A 14,431-nucleotide genomic window follows, 5' to 3' on the forward strand; every position below is an offset into this window, starting at 1 on the left:
TTATTTCTTTCATGTCTATAGGCCTTCACTGTTTTGTTAGAGTTGATACCCATATATTATATTTCAGGGAAGGACAATAAATATCACATATCTCTGCTTCTACTGCTGCCCACTAGGCGCTTATCAGGACTTACCATAACACTGTAAGGGAGAAGAAAAAAAAAAAAAAGTCAGCCTGCTATGAAAATATTTTCCCTTCAGCTCAAACTCCCACCTGGAAACAGATTTCCTTTTAATTTTGATTGGTCTAAATGTCAGGCAATCTCACATCAGTGACAGATTTCTGCATATTAAACTACCAGTGTTCAAAGTGCTAACTTGCAGCTTTGCAAGACTGCATTTTCATAGGGAAGTGGATATTTCCAATCTTCTGAAAGATCCAGGAGTCACTTCTAGCCTAAGAGGTGTTATGTATCCAACTATGGAGAATTCAAGAACAGGGGAGGTGTGAGTGGCAGGCTGATTTCAGACATCAGTTTTCTAGCATTTCTTGCTTTCTGCTTAAAGAGCTCATCTGGGCTGCTGCACTGTGACAGGATGTTGCTGCCCGGGTAGAGAACCTTGTTCTAAGAGGACATTATGTAGATACTCACATGCCCAAGAGCCATGTCACCAAAGAAGATGGAAACAAGGAATAGACAGACTGGGTTCCCAGAACTGAAATGGCTACAGTGAACCTGGATTGGGAATGTAAGGGTGAGGTAATCTTAACTCAGTGGGCCCACGACACATCAGAACACCTACAGGGTAATGCAGTGCATGGATGGGCTCGTGGGCGAGGGGAGGGCCTGACCACTGAAGCCACTGAACAGGTTATCTATGAATATGAAACATGTGCCATGATTATGCAAGTCAAGTGGGTAAAGCCTCTCTGCTGTGGAGAACAGTGGCTGGGAAAAACAGTGTGGGTTGCTGCTTCCTCAGGAAAAGTCAAACCTGTTCATGGGGTTGGTTTTGCTCAAGGACCGGGTTGCAGTTGGTGGATAATGCAGGAGGATGGGAAAACCTGGTGTGTACATCAAGGAGATCTAATGCTGGGGGAAAACAATCCATAATTTGAGTCAGATGTTCAAATGGTTGACACAAATCCTTTTTGGATACTTAGTGAAACCATTAAAGACAAACCTCCTCTATCCTGCAGTTATGTTCTGAAAAGTGATTATTTCAAATGGCAATGTCAGATAAAATATATTGTAAGATAAAACCCTCACGCACATTGCTGAGGTTTTCTACAAAAGACAAAACGAGTAGAAAAATATCCAAAAAAATCTATTAATACTAATACTAACACAGAAAAAACAGTATAGCTATGAACATGACACTGAGTCATGGCTCGTACACAATATGCTTGTAAGCCTCTATTAAAATAACACGACCAAAAAAAAAAGTGTACCTATTTTGCTTTGCATTGTCTAGCCCCCATATATTTAGAAGAACAGCAATAGACCCAACCAGTTTGTATCTTAAGTAAGTCTGAATTGTCAGTGACAATTTATAAAACAGAATAAGTACATAGACAGTTTTCTGGTGAGACTGTAGAACTGCCAGGCAGAAAAACAGGCAGAGTTTGTTAATAGAGAAAACTGGATTAAAATTTGCCTGGACACAAATCAGGAATGATAACCTACAAATTTCACAAACTCAACTAGCAGAAAACTCAGTGGGTATTTTTTCAGCTAAAGTTACTGAATAGAATTTATGTTTTAGCTATTTATGTCAAGATAAACACATGAAAACAGTCACTGTGGAATGACAGAGACAACATGTGCAGTGTCTGCTAACTTTATCTAATTGTGATATTTTACCCTCCCTTCCAGCACTGACCTCCTTTGTCTCCTGCATAATGTTTTGCCTCCACACTATTACCTAAGAACTTCATGAACTAGTGTAGTAGGCTAACTGATAAATGCTGGAGATTCTGCATGTACCTCTTTTTTCATCCTAGAAAATATGGTTTCCTTCAAAACATGTTTGCTCTTTAAAGATGTTTATGCAGACAGTGAAGTCCAGTAATAGGATTAACTCTGCTCAACCAAAACAGCTATCAGCTCAGCAGACAGATTAATGAGATCATCTCACATGTTGCATGACATCTTCTGCCTTGCTAATTCCAAACAGAAAATTCTAAGACTAGGTTAAAACACATTATAAAGACAAGCTGAAACAGTAAGAAAAAACACCTCAAGATGCTGTATTTCCCAGACAAACTAAAATCACATGGAGCGATGCAAGTGTTGTTATTTGTGAGGGGCTGCCTCATAAGTGAGGGCCAAAATCCCCTCCACGTCCCAGATACATCTCTTTGACTGACAGATCTTACCTGGGACTAAGAAGATATATATCAGTTATACTGCTGAGGTAAACAAGTAAGGCCAATACAAAGCATATGGGAAGGATGTTAAATACCTCACTTCAAGAAGCCAATTAGCTGCCACATCATACTCAATCTGTTTGTTGCAGAGGATACTAAATCACTTCTTATGTGCTTCCTACATTAAACTAACAATTGCACGGCAGTCAACAAATTCCCATGAGATCTGAACAATCAGCCAGAAGCAGCTTTGTTACAGCACTGTTGAATGCGCCAGGAACTAAGTTAGAACCGTTTGAATGTACATATCAGAGGTTCCTGCTTCAGCTTGCACCGGTGGATGGAGAAGCTTACACCAAAAAAAAAAAAAAAAAACCAAAACCAAAAACCAGCCTATCCATTAATCTGTTGTCAGATTCAGAGCAAATAATATTCATTTATCCTAGAGACTCTGAACGCATAAAGATGCTCAAAGCATAAATGAAATTTACACTATGATAGCACCAGAGAAGGAGTTTAATTACAATGACAATATAACTCAGTCTAGACAATGTTCTCATTCAGTGTGCCAAAGCTTTCCTTCTGAATTTTTGTGTTTGGACAAGACCCAAGTAGCAAGAAAACCGCAGATCCCCAAGTTACAGCAGTCTCACAAGGGGCTTTACCATCAACAGGTTGTACATGAAGCATGTGACACTGCCAGTTCTTACATTTGTGGAGGGAATCCCCTAGACAACCTTAGGATTTACAGATGAATGACTTGAATTTTCCCAGTATGATCATTACCTGGTCCTACTGCCCCATTAATTCGGATACTTATTAGAGTAAAGCATAACAGTAAGTCCCAGATTTTTAAATGGCCAGCTATGATATATTCATATGTCATCTGTTGGAACTATGACAGCTACTTACTCCACAGTACCGGTCATCGCTGAATATCTGTGGTGGCAGCGGATTGCCCTGTGCAGGCTGCCTATCCTCAGGAATGTTTTTATACATCCACTGTCTTTTCTCCTCTGACATGGTGATATCCACTTCTTCAAACTCTATGCGATTGGCTTCCAGAAACCTCACCACATCCTGTTGCCTCTTCTTTATCTAGATAGAAGAAAGAAAAAAACAATAGTCATAGCAAGTTCACCATAATAGAGACTTGTAATGCAGACCCTGTAAGGGTCTCACCAGAAGTAGAAGTTAAAAGAGGCATTTTAGGGGCTATATTTTTAAAGTATACAGGCACCTAGAAATGAAGGTAAACAACCTTGCAAGTCCCAGGAGAATTTACTCCTCTAAGTGTTCATTGAGATAAACATGTTATTACATCTGAAAAAAAACCCACCCCAGCTATACACATTTTTGTTTTGCTAGACTTCTACACACATTTTAAAATGCAGCTCTACATTCTCCTGAGCAAAGCTCGCTGAATCTTAATTAAGAGTGTCTGTCTGCATAATACATATGCCTTCAAGTAAGCATGACATCATCTCTTGAAAATTACCTTTTTTGCAAAAAAAAACAAAAAAAAGCAGGAGGTTTGTACTGAATGTATGGGATTTCAGCCCCCCTATGAGATTTTCATCTTTATACAAAAGCCTAACAGAGGCAGAACACAGGCAGTTTTTAGGCCATTGTGGCTAAGATGCGCTAACTGCATGATCTCAGAGGTCATTTCCAACCTTAATGATCCTGCAACTCTAAGATCAACCCTTAATGGCTAGCTGGGCTTCAAGCAGATACACTCAGATAAAGACCACTTCTGCCTCAAATAGGACTTTATATCAAGACAACAACCTTTGAGGTTAAAGTCTATGGAGCCAAGGAAAGCCACCTGGGACAATTCAGCTAGGTCTGCTCTGCATTCTTGTCAGTCTATTCTCTATTTGTTGCATCTGCTTAATGAAATTATTTATTTCAGAAAGGAACTATAACTTAGGTGCTGTAGTGTTATTTGAAAAAAAAAAAAAATCAGCTTTAATAATTTTACAGTATTCCTAGAGTGTCGGATCCATGCAGTTGCTGGCTGGCATAAAGCCCAGGTGGATGAATCATGCCTCTGGGTATCATATGACCTAGATACTATCTGGAAATCAGAGGATTTTTAAAGTGCATGTGCTAGTTGTTCTTGTCACACAACCCAGTCTCTCTATCTAAATGCATCACAAAAATTACTAACTTTTGAAGGAAATACAGATGGAATCATTATTTCCTTGAAATAAGATGGCAGCCATCCCAAGAAACTGCAAAAACTGCTCTTAAACTATTACTGTCTTTCTTAAGGAGTGGCCTGCACAGTAAATTTGTGTCTCATTGCCTCATTCTTTTTCCTTTCTTTGTGTATACTGGCGAGATTTTTTTAGGCATATGTGAAAGGATCTCTTTTTTACACGAGAAGGCAGTGCCTAAAATTGCATGCAACTAATACATCATCAACAACAGCAAAATTACCGCATCATCATCACTGCTGTTACCCAAGACAACACACCTTTTACTATATTCCTAAAAATTCCAAATATAGAAGTGAAAGACCAATGTATTTTCCTCTGTCTTTCAACCAAAAGAAAAAAAAAATCTAAAATGATGTGTGGGAGAGTACTCCACTTCCTTACAGTGGAGTACTGCTAAAACTAATACGAAATTCCTCCTGCACTAGTCAGAGCAACTAGCAAAATACGCAGTGGCTGGTCCAGCCCTCTGACCCCAAAGCCAATTGGCATCATCTGGCCAAGCCTGTTAAACCTGCAGCCTCTCAGAGTGGCTGCATGCAAACTGTACACTGGGAATGATCCCTGGCATGCCGTAACATCTAAATCATGGCCACGAGCTGTTTGTGAGGCTCCAAGTTGGCCTTGGCCAAAACTGTCTGTGCCAGTAACCATTCTTTGAACCATTTCAGAGTGCTAAAGAGCTCCATTGCTCAGGGCCAGGACATGCACCAGTACAGATGTATATCCACATGTACCTATTTTCATCTGCTGTACCTTCCAACACAGTATCTTCCAGTACCCTGTACACTGAGCAGGATTTTAACTGCAACTTAGATTTAATCAGATCCCTATTATTTTACAGTTCACACCACAAAAATTCTCCCACAAACACATATTTCATAATCTCTCCTTTTATATTTATAAAACTAATTAAAATGTTGAAGTGAAATAAATTGGGTTGAGTTTTTTTTAGCCATAAGCCTTACAATTCTCCACATGACATCTGTATGAGTTATCAGCTGTGGATGTACCAGCTGCATAAATTTAAACAAAATAGCCTGAAAATTTTAAGCCAAAAAAGTAGCATTTTCTCCTCCCCCAAGTGATTTGATTCAAGCCTATAAAGTGAAACAAGAGCATTAGTTACATTTAAAATCCTATTAAATTATGCCTTGTTGTGCAAGACGGATGCTCAGAGCATCTGCCACAACAGAAGCCAGCTGATTATTCCCCAAGAAAACCACAGGACCTTTGTCTCCCTCTACAACTGGATCTGTGCCGCAGGAGTGCGTCAGCCTCACAATCCTGCTGCAGCTCTCATCTGTGCTTACTCTGCGCTCTAAGAGCTCCCAGCATTCAGCCACATGAAACATGGAGCAAAGACAACATGGTGCAAAGAGCAGGGTCAGTCCTCCCATCCTCACTAGCCCGTGCAGAGGATCAGAACTCTTGTCAAGAGCCCAGTAGAGAAATAGACATTCTCATCTGACGAACTGTGGAGGTCGATAGTCCTCTTTGTAAAATTTTACTTTGTACCTTGCTGCTTCCAAGGTTTCCAGAGTTTGATGCAACTGAAAGGAATCTGAAAATAGTATTCATATTATCAGAGGTATCATGTTCAGAAAAGTTTGGTTGGAGGCTATTCGTATACCTCTTTGGGAAGGAATTTGTAGTCTTACAGGATGGACCACTTCAGCATCAAAATATTTTGGGTTTAAGATCTTTTAGTACACCAGAAGACATTGAGATACACCATCAAAACATATATCCACTGTGAAGTTTTAGGCAAAAATCTTTACATAATATGTTCCTAATCTATCTTTAAATGTGATAAGAAAACTGATAGAGCTAATGGTCTCCTATTATAATTCTATTATTGCCTCCTGTATTTTTAGAAGGGTGATTGTTTTCTGAACATCGTTTCTCTGGATTTGGTTTTACTGTTCAACTATGTTTCTATTCAAAAAACTAAAAAAAAAAAAAATCCCCAGAGGCATCTCAATTTTATCCTGGTATTCAGAGCTGATGTCTTTATTAGAATTAAAAAGCAGCCAAAATAGGATGTCCATTGTGACACACAAAACTGCTAAAATGAGCTAATCACTCAGCCCAATTTAATCAGTAGCCCAATTTATGAACAAAGTCTATTGTAGCTTAAGCATTCTGTCTTTCTGCCCTAGTTTTCATTTTTTCATACTGATTTGCAACAGGTAACAGGAGGATAGCCAAACTTTCAAGCTTAGGAGAAAGACATATTCAGGTCTGGCCAGGTGGGACCACTGGGATTATTTCTGACCTTCAGCATCCCTGAATTAATACCTCTTAGGAGTAAAGTTTCTTTGATATTTTTTTTTCCTTCTAAGCTGCATTCCTGAACTGATAATAACAGAGAATCTGCTAGTCTTTGCAAATTTTTCCCACAGTTAATTAACTGTCTTCACTTAAAATATTTGCTTGCTTCTGTTCAGAATTTACCTCACTTTCAGCTTTCAGACACTTTACTTTTCATGTCTTTGGCCACACTAAAAACTGTTCTGTTCTAGGATTTCTGTTTCCCACACAAGTAATATGTGGATCTTCAGTAACAAGAGAAATCCCATTGCTCATTTAACAGCAGAATGAGAAAAAGAGGATCTTACCATCATAAATCATGTCCAGACTGGAGCAGAGGTTTAGCAAAATCAGATCACGTGCTCTATCCAAAATTCCTTGGAAGTTCCTCATCACTTCCAACAGGTGACAGTTTCCTTCTTTTTTTTCCCTGCTCTCTATGCTTCCTGAATCTGTTTTCATAAGTTCTTCTGTACTAGAAAAGCTTTCCTACTGACAGCTGCTGAACCAGAGGAGCACAGCATGTGGTCTCTTCATTACTGAATGGCAGGAGTATTTCATTATTCTGTACTATTCTAACCAAGATATTCGATATCATGCAAAAAACTTACTAGTTCAGGACTTACCTAACTCAAATAGGATACATTAATATTACTTCTACTATACTATATGCAAGATGACTCAAGTAGCAGTATTGATAGGAACTGTGAGATAGCCACGATTAAAGACAACTTCTCTGCCTTATTTCATTAGCCCAGTCTATATAAATGGCACAAAGCAGACACATTCTCGCTTTCAAATTTCTTCACACTGTCAGCAGGCATGTTGCTGGGCGTCTGGTGCCCTCAAAGTGGATGCAGAAGGTTGGTCTTCTGCTCTCAACTCTAGCCCCCACCTTCTGGAGACAGGGTGTTCTCCGGGTTTCTGTCCTCCTGCCTGAAGTAAATGAAATGACAGCAGGTACCTCTCCGTGCATTGGCTGGTCACTGAGATGTGTTGCACCGACTGTCCTACAGACTCTTCATCCTGGAACTGAAAGCCTAACCTGAACTATCCACTCATTCCAGACGGATACCAAGAACAAATAGCCAGCTTTCTAACACAAAATCCCACCCCAAAAAAATATTTGGACCACACACGCAGAGTGAGAACAAAGCCCTGTGATGGTTATCTTCTAAGCTGGCTTGTCAGACCACAAGCATATTTTAGAAGTCCGACATTTAAAAAATGAAAACTGAATGCACGTCTAAGTTCACCTCACATACTTGTTTCACATCCTGGCATACACCTATTTAGACCTGTGCCTCTAAAGATGGAGGTGGTCTCACTGATTTGCTTCCCTCCCTTTCAGTCTGGTTACTCTTTCCTCACACCTGTCCTTACTCCAGAACTGCATCAGCCACATTATCACCCCACTGACTCAGCCCAAAATTGAATGTACTCCATTTGGCAGGGGCACCTTTATAGCACAGTTTGATGATACAGCTCAGTAGATCTCACTGCTGGCTGTCACTGACATGACACAATGTTCTTCCCTCCTGCCAAGTAGCTCCCGCAGCTTTTCCTGCAGAAGCATAATGCAGGGACCAGGGAAACAAGGGAAGAAGCATCAATACTGCCAGCACCACAAACTCATCAGTTTATATCAGTAACAAAACTGCATCCTAAGAAAATGGCTCAGCAGAGGCTGAAGCATGAACCAGCTACAGGTATGTGAAATATGAACTGCATAAGCAGCATTTGTGTTCCATAAACGCAAGCTCAGCTTACTCCCACAACAGTATATTGAGCCTCTACCTTTACAAGTCATGCAAACATAACCAAAGGGACTGCTGAAGTGTAAAATGTAGATATAATATAGCTACTGTAGAGAATTACTAATCTTCATTTTTCATACAGATGAGGTTTAACCCATACTCCCACATATTAAGGAGATTCTATGCTCTAACAAAGAGATGCAAGCCCTAACCACATCAAACAAACAGAATTCTAAACAGTGTTAACTGCAAACATACATAAACCTTCCTTAGAAGAGCCAGGAGGAGGCAGTGCTTCTATAAACACACTAAGCAACATCTGCATTCTTTTCCGTGTTTCAAATATGTTTCTGCTCCAATAAAGAAGCAATAATAAACATCTGAATGCTTCATCCTCAAGAAAATGTTTCAATATCATAAAAACTGACCTCAGAACTTTTCAATCTGAAAAGAAATGGAACAGTCTGCAAACAGTGGCCACATGCAGTCTGCACTGCCCCAGTCTCCTGCTAGCAGCAATCTTCTGCTTGCATACAGAGACATAATTAAGAACACACAATATGAAACACTCCGTTGAACTGGGAGGGCAATCTGTTCAGCTTTATGCAAAATCAATTTGCACATCTCTGGGAGCTGCTCAGGTAATTGGCTGCTGCTCAGGTAATGTGCACACCTTTACTTCAGTGCAATGTATGCATGGTATGTTTAAAAGAGTACAGTATTTAAGAAATACAACTAAAATTTGAGACAGGTCTGTTTTTTAAAAGCCCCACAAGCAGTCAGCAAAGGAAAGCATTTATATTTACTTTTTCTGTAGAGCTACAAAGACAATAGGCTGCTTCATGTCCAATGCATTCATAACCTGATACTTTCTTTGTCAGATGTTGCACTATGACAAATGCATTTAACTCTATTTCTGTGTTTATGTATGTTTATCACAAGCTGAAGGGAAAGGTTTCTTATTTAAGGTAGTGTGTCAGAAATCATTGTTCTCTATGCAAGTAATAGAGTAACACTCAGAAATATGAAGGAGTCTGTAGTGAGTACAGATACACCTATCGCTGCTCAAAACAAGAGATAAGAGTTTGCTCAGGGGGTTACTAGATATTGTTTCAGTAAATATAAAAGGAAAAGAACAGATAAAAATGGAAAAGAAACCAAAAACAAAACAAAACAAACAAACAAAAAACCAAAACAAAAACCAAACAAACAAAACCCACACAAAAACCAACCAACCAAACAAACAAAAAATAAATTTAAAAAAAAAACCAAACAAACAAACAAAAAAAAAAAAAAAAGGGGAAAGACCAAGAAAGGAAGAGAAGGTGGTTCTACAGGAAAAAATCACCTAGAGATATTGCCACACAGGGTGCCTTTGAACAGCATTCAGCTGAAAAAGCCTCTAAAGTCACTCCCAAGTCTACTTCTTCTGATTTCTTCTGTATTTCAGGAAAAAAGTCATGCCAACAGTGTACACAAATTAAGTAAGTGATTCTATCATAATTTTCTTCTTGCAGTAGGAACAATGTGTCCTCACAGTCTTGAAAATCCAGTTACACATGAGTCTCTGATGGACCGCAGGAAAACAGATACTGTGAGATCCAAATTTTGGCTCATTACTTCCTCATCAAAAAAATAAGAATGTCACTGAGGCTGGATCTATCTTCCACTTATTGGTGTGAATTTGCATTCTGTTGCATCAATGTGAAACTAAAAGAAAAAAATGGCTTAAAACAAAGTAAAACTTGAAGACTTTGCAAGAGGAATTGATCCAGAACTTGGAATACCCACCGAGTGTACAAACAGGCAGCTCCAAACTAGAGAGACAGAGAAGCAGCCAAGAAGATGGTGTCTGCTCCATGTAGGCTGAGAAACACAGGAAGAAGGTTCCCTGGCTAGCCTGGCAAGAAGCAGGTGATTGCCAGATTGAAGGTCAGGATGCACGGCTGGTTGTTCTAGTAGGGGAGCTTGCAAAGCCTATTGCTCATGTACATTGTAACCTACAGACAGAGCTCCATTCTGTGAAATTACACTACCCTGAAAACATTCCTATTCGCTTGAAATGGTATTTGTGCTTCAGATACAGGATCTTTCCTAGTCATAGGTATTTCCTTGTGAGGACATTGGGAAAGCATGCTGAATGTTTGGTGGCTGGACTCTAGCTACAACAGAGGACAGATTACCAGAGCTTGCTGGTAACTTGATTTCGTTTTTAAAATGTCTCAGTCGACAACAAGTCAAGAAGTCAAAATCATTAGAATTATGTGCCAGGACTTTTTTTTTTTTTTTTTTTTTTTTTTTTTTTTTAAGAAAGTTGATGATCCTAGTGGCTAGCACAAAAGATAAGAGAAACTTTGAGCAGCTTTTAAGGTCTCAGGGATTCCTAAACATATCCTGAGCTATCAAAAACTTCTCCTGATGGAAACATCCTGCAGGAGTAGACTATTGCTTCAAAAGACTAACAATTCAAACCATAGCTTGCAGCTAACTTCTTTCAATAGATAGATGGTTTTGTTTGTGATTTACCATATGTTCCGGTACTTAAAGAGAATGATTAAAAAGAAACTGTTATTTTCATGCATTTTTCCAACAGAAACCTCTCAAAGATGCTAGTGAATAATTTAAATCTCCTGTTCAGCATTCTACATTTAACTCCTCCTCGTACTACTCCCTTTTGTCACAGTGGCACATTTATAGCAAGTATTTCGCATCATGAAAGAAACCCTTTCAACAAGCAAAATCTATCTTTCTTTTCAAAATGTATACTACACATAAATACAAGTATGATAACTGCAACCCTAATTAATTCAGCTACTCTTCAGTACCTCATAACTAAATGCAAGTAGTTCTCTGATCTCCATGTTATATTATGTTTATGCATATGTTTGTTTCTTTTGATTTCTCCGAGTTATTTGATTCTGAAGAATATCTTTTGCTTTCCAGCCAAGTCCCAGCTCAGCAAGGTAGATGAGAACTGTCAAGTTCCGAACTACTGGAAAGTGTCCTGCAGAGATGAACAAACAGTTGATCTTCAAATCTCACAGTTCCTCCCACAGAGTTAGGAGAGTGGGGAATAGTTTGGTGTCTTGCACATGGAAGTCCAATACTATTATAGCTAAAAATCTTCAGGGATTTAGAGTTGTCACTTTGTTAGTGTGCATCAAGGTTGCTTGGTAGAATTATGATTTTGTGAAGGGAAGAAAAACATGGTAAATGCATTTTGTTTCTTTATTTTCTTAAAATGCTATATATTTGGCAATTGTTTAAAGTTCACTGAAATTGCACCAAAGAGAGCAGTTTTATAAGCAGGTTTTGGAAAGTAAGCAAATGTTCTAATAGTATGAGTCAGCAATGCATCCTGGCAGCAAAGAGTGCAGCTTATGTCTTGGGGTGCATCAAACACAGCATCACCAAAGGCGATTATCCCTCTGCACTCAGCATTGGTGGAGCCTCACTTGGAGTGCTGTGTGTAGTTTTGGGCCCCATACCTCATGTGACGGTCCTTGGATGTGCCCAGAGGAGGCAACAAAGCTGGTGATAGGGTTGGAAGGAGTGTCCTGTGAGGAGCAGCTGAGGACTCTGTACTTGTCTAGACTGGAGAAAAGGAGGCTGGGGGATGACCCCATGGCTCTCTACAGCTTCCTGAGGAAGGGAAGTGGAGAGCAAGGTGTTGATCTGCCTAGTATCCAGTGATGAGACGTGTAACAACTGTGTCAGGGGAGGTTCAGACTTGACATTAGGAAGCATTTTCTTCCCAGGGTGGTCAAACGCTGGAATAGGGTTCCTAGTCTGTCAACATTTAAGATGCATTTGGACAATGCCATTAATAACATGCTTTAATTAACTTTAGGTGAGCCCTCAACTGGTCAAGCAGTTGGATTAGATGATCATTGTAAGTTACTTCCAACTGAAATATTCTATTCTACTCTAAATTCTGCAAAGAAAAATAAGAGTTTATACCCACAAAATCTCCCTAACAAGACACGAACACACATTTCCTATTATGTAACATGTTTATCATCTAAACTTTAAAGATGAAAACACACAATTGTCTTTTTTTGTGACACGGTGAGTCAGCAGAGCACTGAAAGTGTTTGAACTAGTTCTATGCATTTATCAGTGACATTGTTTTGTCACAATGAATAAAGCATCCCCAGCTATATTCTCTGTACTTATTGCAAATGAGACATAAAAGAAAAATTTTCTCCATTAAAAAAAGTAGGTCATGTTTCTTCCTTCTCATTAGCTTTAAGCATCAAAACCCAGTGGCATAGGAGTATTTACCTATCAGAATGGATAAAAACACTGAGCAGCCCACGAGGCATAACAAGTAATTAGCCTCACTTTGCCTGGGTGGGGTTTCAGTTCTGTCAGCTCAAGATACAAGTTTCTTTGGCCATCTCCTACCATACTCATGAGGCTGCACCCTCCGTATTTTGTCACTCAGGACCCATAGCAGAGCACCCAGCTACACCCAGCTGCAGCTCCTGCTATTCCAGAAACAAGAGCTGGTGAACATAGAGTGTGGATCCACAAGATGCTACGTGCAGCAGAGTCTCCTTACGGTATGGCAGAGTTTTTTAAGGACATTAAGGCAAGCTCCAAAACTGAAGTACTGCCTAGCCCAGCAGAGGTTTAATGGAAAATTCTGTTCCCACATAAGCAATTTTTCTCCCACATAGGTATTAATCCTCCTCCAGGAATTTGGAAGAATGATAATGCCTCTTGGACACTTGGAGGGGGGTGGAGGTGGTAGGAAATCTAGCCTTTCCCTAAAAGGACTATGCTTGCATTTACTTGCTTTCTCATCTGAAAGGATATTATGATTTCAAAATGCTCCCAAGAATCTGAAAAACGAGTATGCAAAATAAAGTTGTCAATACTTTTCTTATTTTCTTCTGACAGTTACAATCCACATGGCACAGATGTGTCATTCTGCCAGCTACAGATATACACACCCTGACAATGCAAGTAACAGCAGTAACAGCAATGCAAGTCGTTCAGAATTTGTTGTGTTATGTTTTTACAGACATTTACAAGTTTTCCCAGCAGTATATGAACCTGCAACCAAAAAATGCATTTGTGGCTCTAGATAAATGTCATACTTCAGATAAACTTGAACTATATTACTGCAACATTCTACCAGCATGTTTTTGTAAGGCTAGGATGATGGATTTTGTTGATATCATTCTCTAAACCAAGGCTGATTGCCACTGCTATTATTCAGATCAGTAACAAAATTATCTTTGACTCAACTGAGCTGAACAAGGCTTCTAACTTTATTAATAAATGTCAAGAGTATTTCTCTTTCAACAAATGCAACTATATCCATGTAGCTTATGTGTTCTTAGAGCTCCATATCTGTAAATTCTCTTCTATACTTCTGCAGACCCATTTCTTAGTGACTAGCTGCATCCCCAAACACAGCAGCCATCTGATTATTATCCCATAAACTGCAAACACATCTCCTGTAACAGGAGGACAACAGGAGTGACCTCCACGAAGCCAAAGTTATCGCTGAATACCACTCAGCATAAACCCACAGATTTTCATACTTCCCAGGGGCCTGATGCTGGGAACCTTTACCAAAAAACAGACCTTGCTGCAGGTAACCCAGTTTCACTGAGCAGGATGGGACTGCTTGTGCATCAGGGCCTTCATAGCAGCTGTCTTCTTTGATCAAAGACTAGTTTTATGTCTTCTTTCTAACCAATTTTAGCTTTGTAGGAGGTTCCTACTGAAAAATGTGCTGCTACCTAAATCCTTCAAATGCCACTCCTATCTCTGCTTCTATATACGCATATCAGATCACTCAGCTAGAGACGTTT

General features: G+C 39.4%; 1 protein-coding gene across 1 annotated transcript in view; it reads right to left on the bottom strand.

The window, feature by feature from the left end:
- LOC114067168 overlaps window positions 1–14,431 on the bottom strand; it is a 43,902-nt gene that overhangs the window by 12,179 nt on the left and 17,292 nt on the right. Inside the window, exon 3 of the mRNA XM_027902436.1 lies at window positions 3,224–3,409. Within this exon, the coding sequence (XP_027758237.1) occupies window positions 3,224–3,409 (186 nt within the window). The remainder of the gene's footprint in view (window positions 1–3,223; window positions 3,410–14,431) is intronic.

This window comes from Empidonax traillii, unplaced genomic scaffold (genome assembly GCF_003031625.1).
Source record: "Empidonax traillii isolate 1590-97213 ecotype Southwest subspecies unplaced genomic scaffold, ASM303162v1 scaffold875:size256809, whole genome shotgun sequence".
Lineage (NCBI taxonomy): Eukaryota > Metazoa > Chordata > Aves > Passeriformes > Tyrannidae > Empidonax > Empidonax traillii.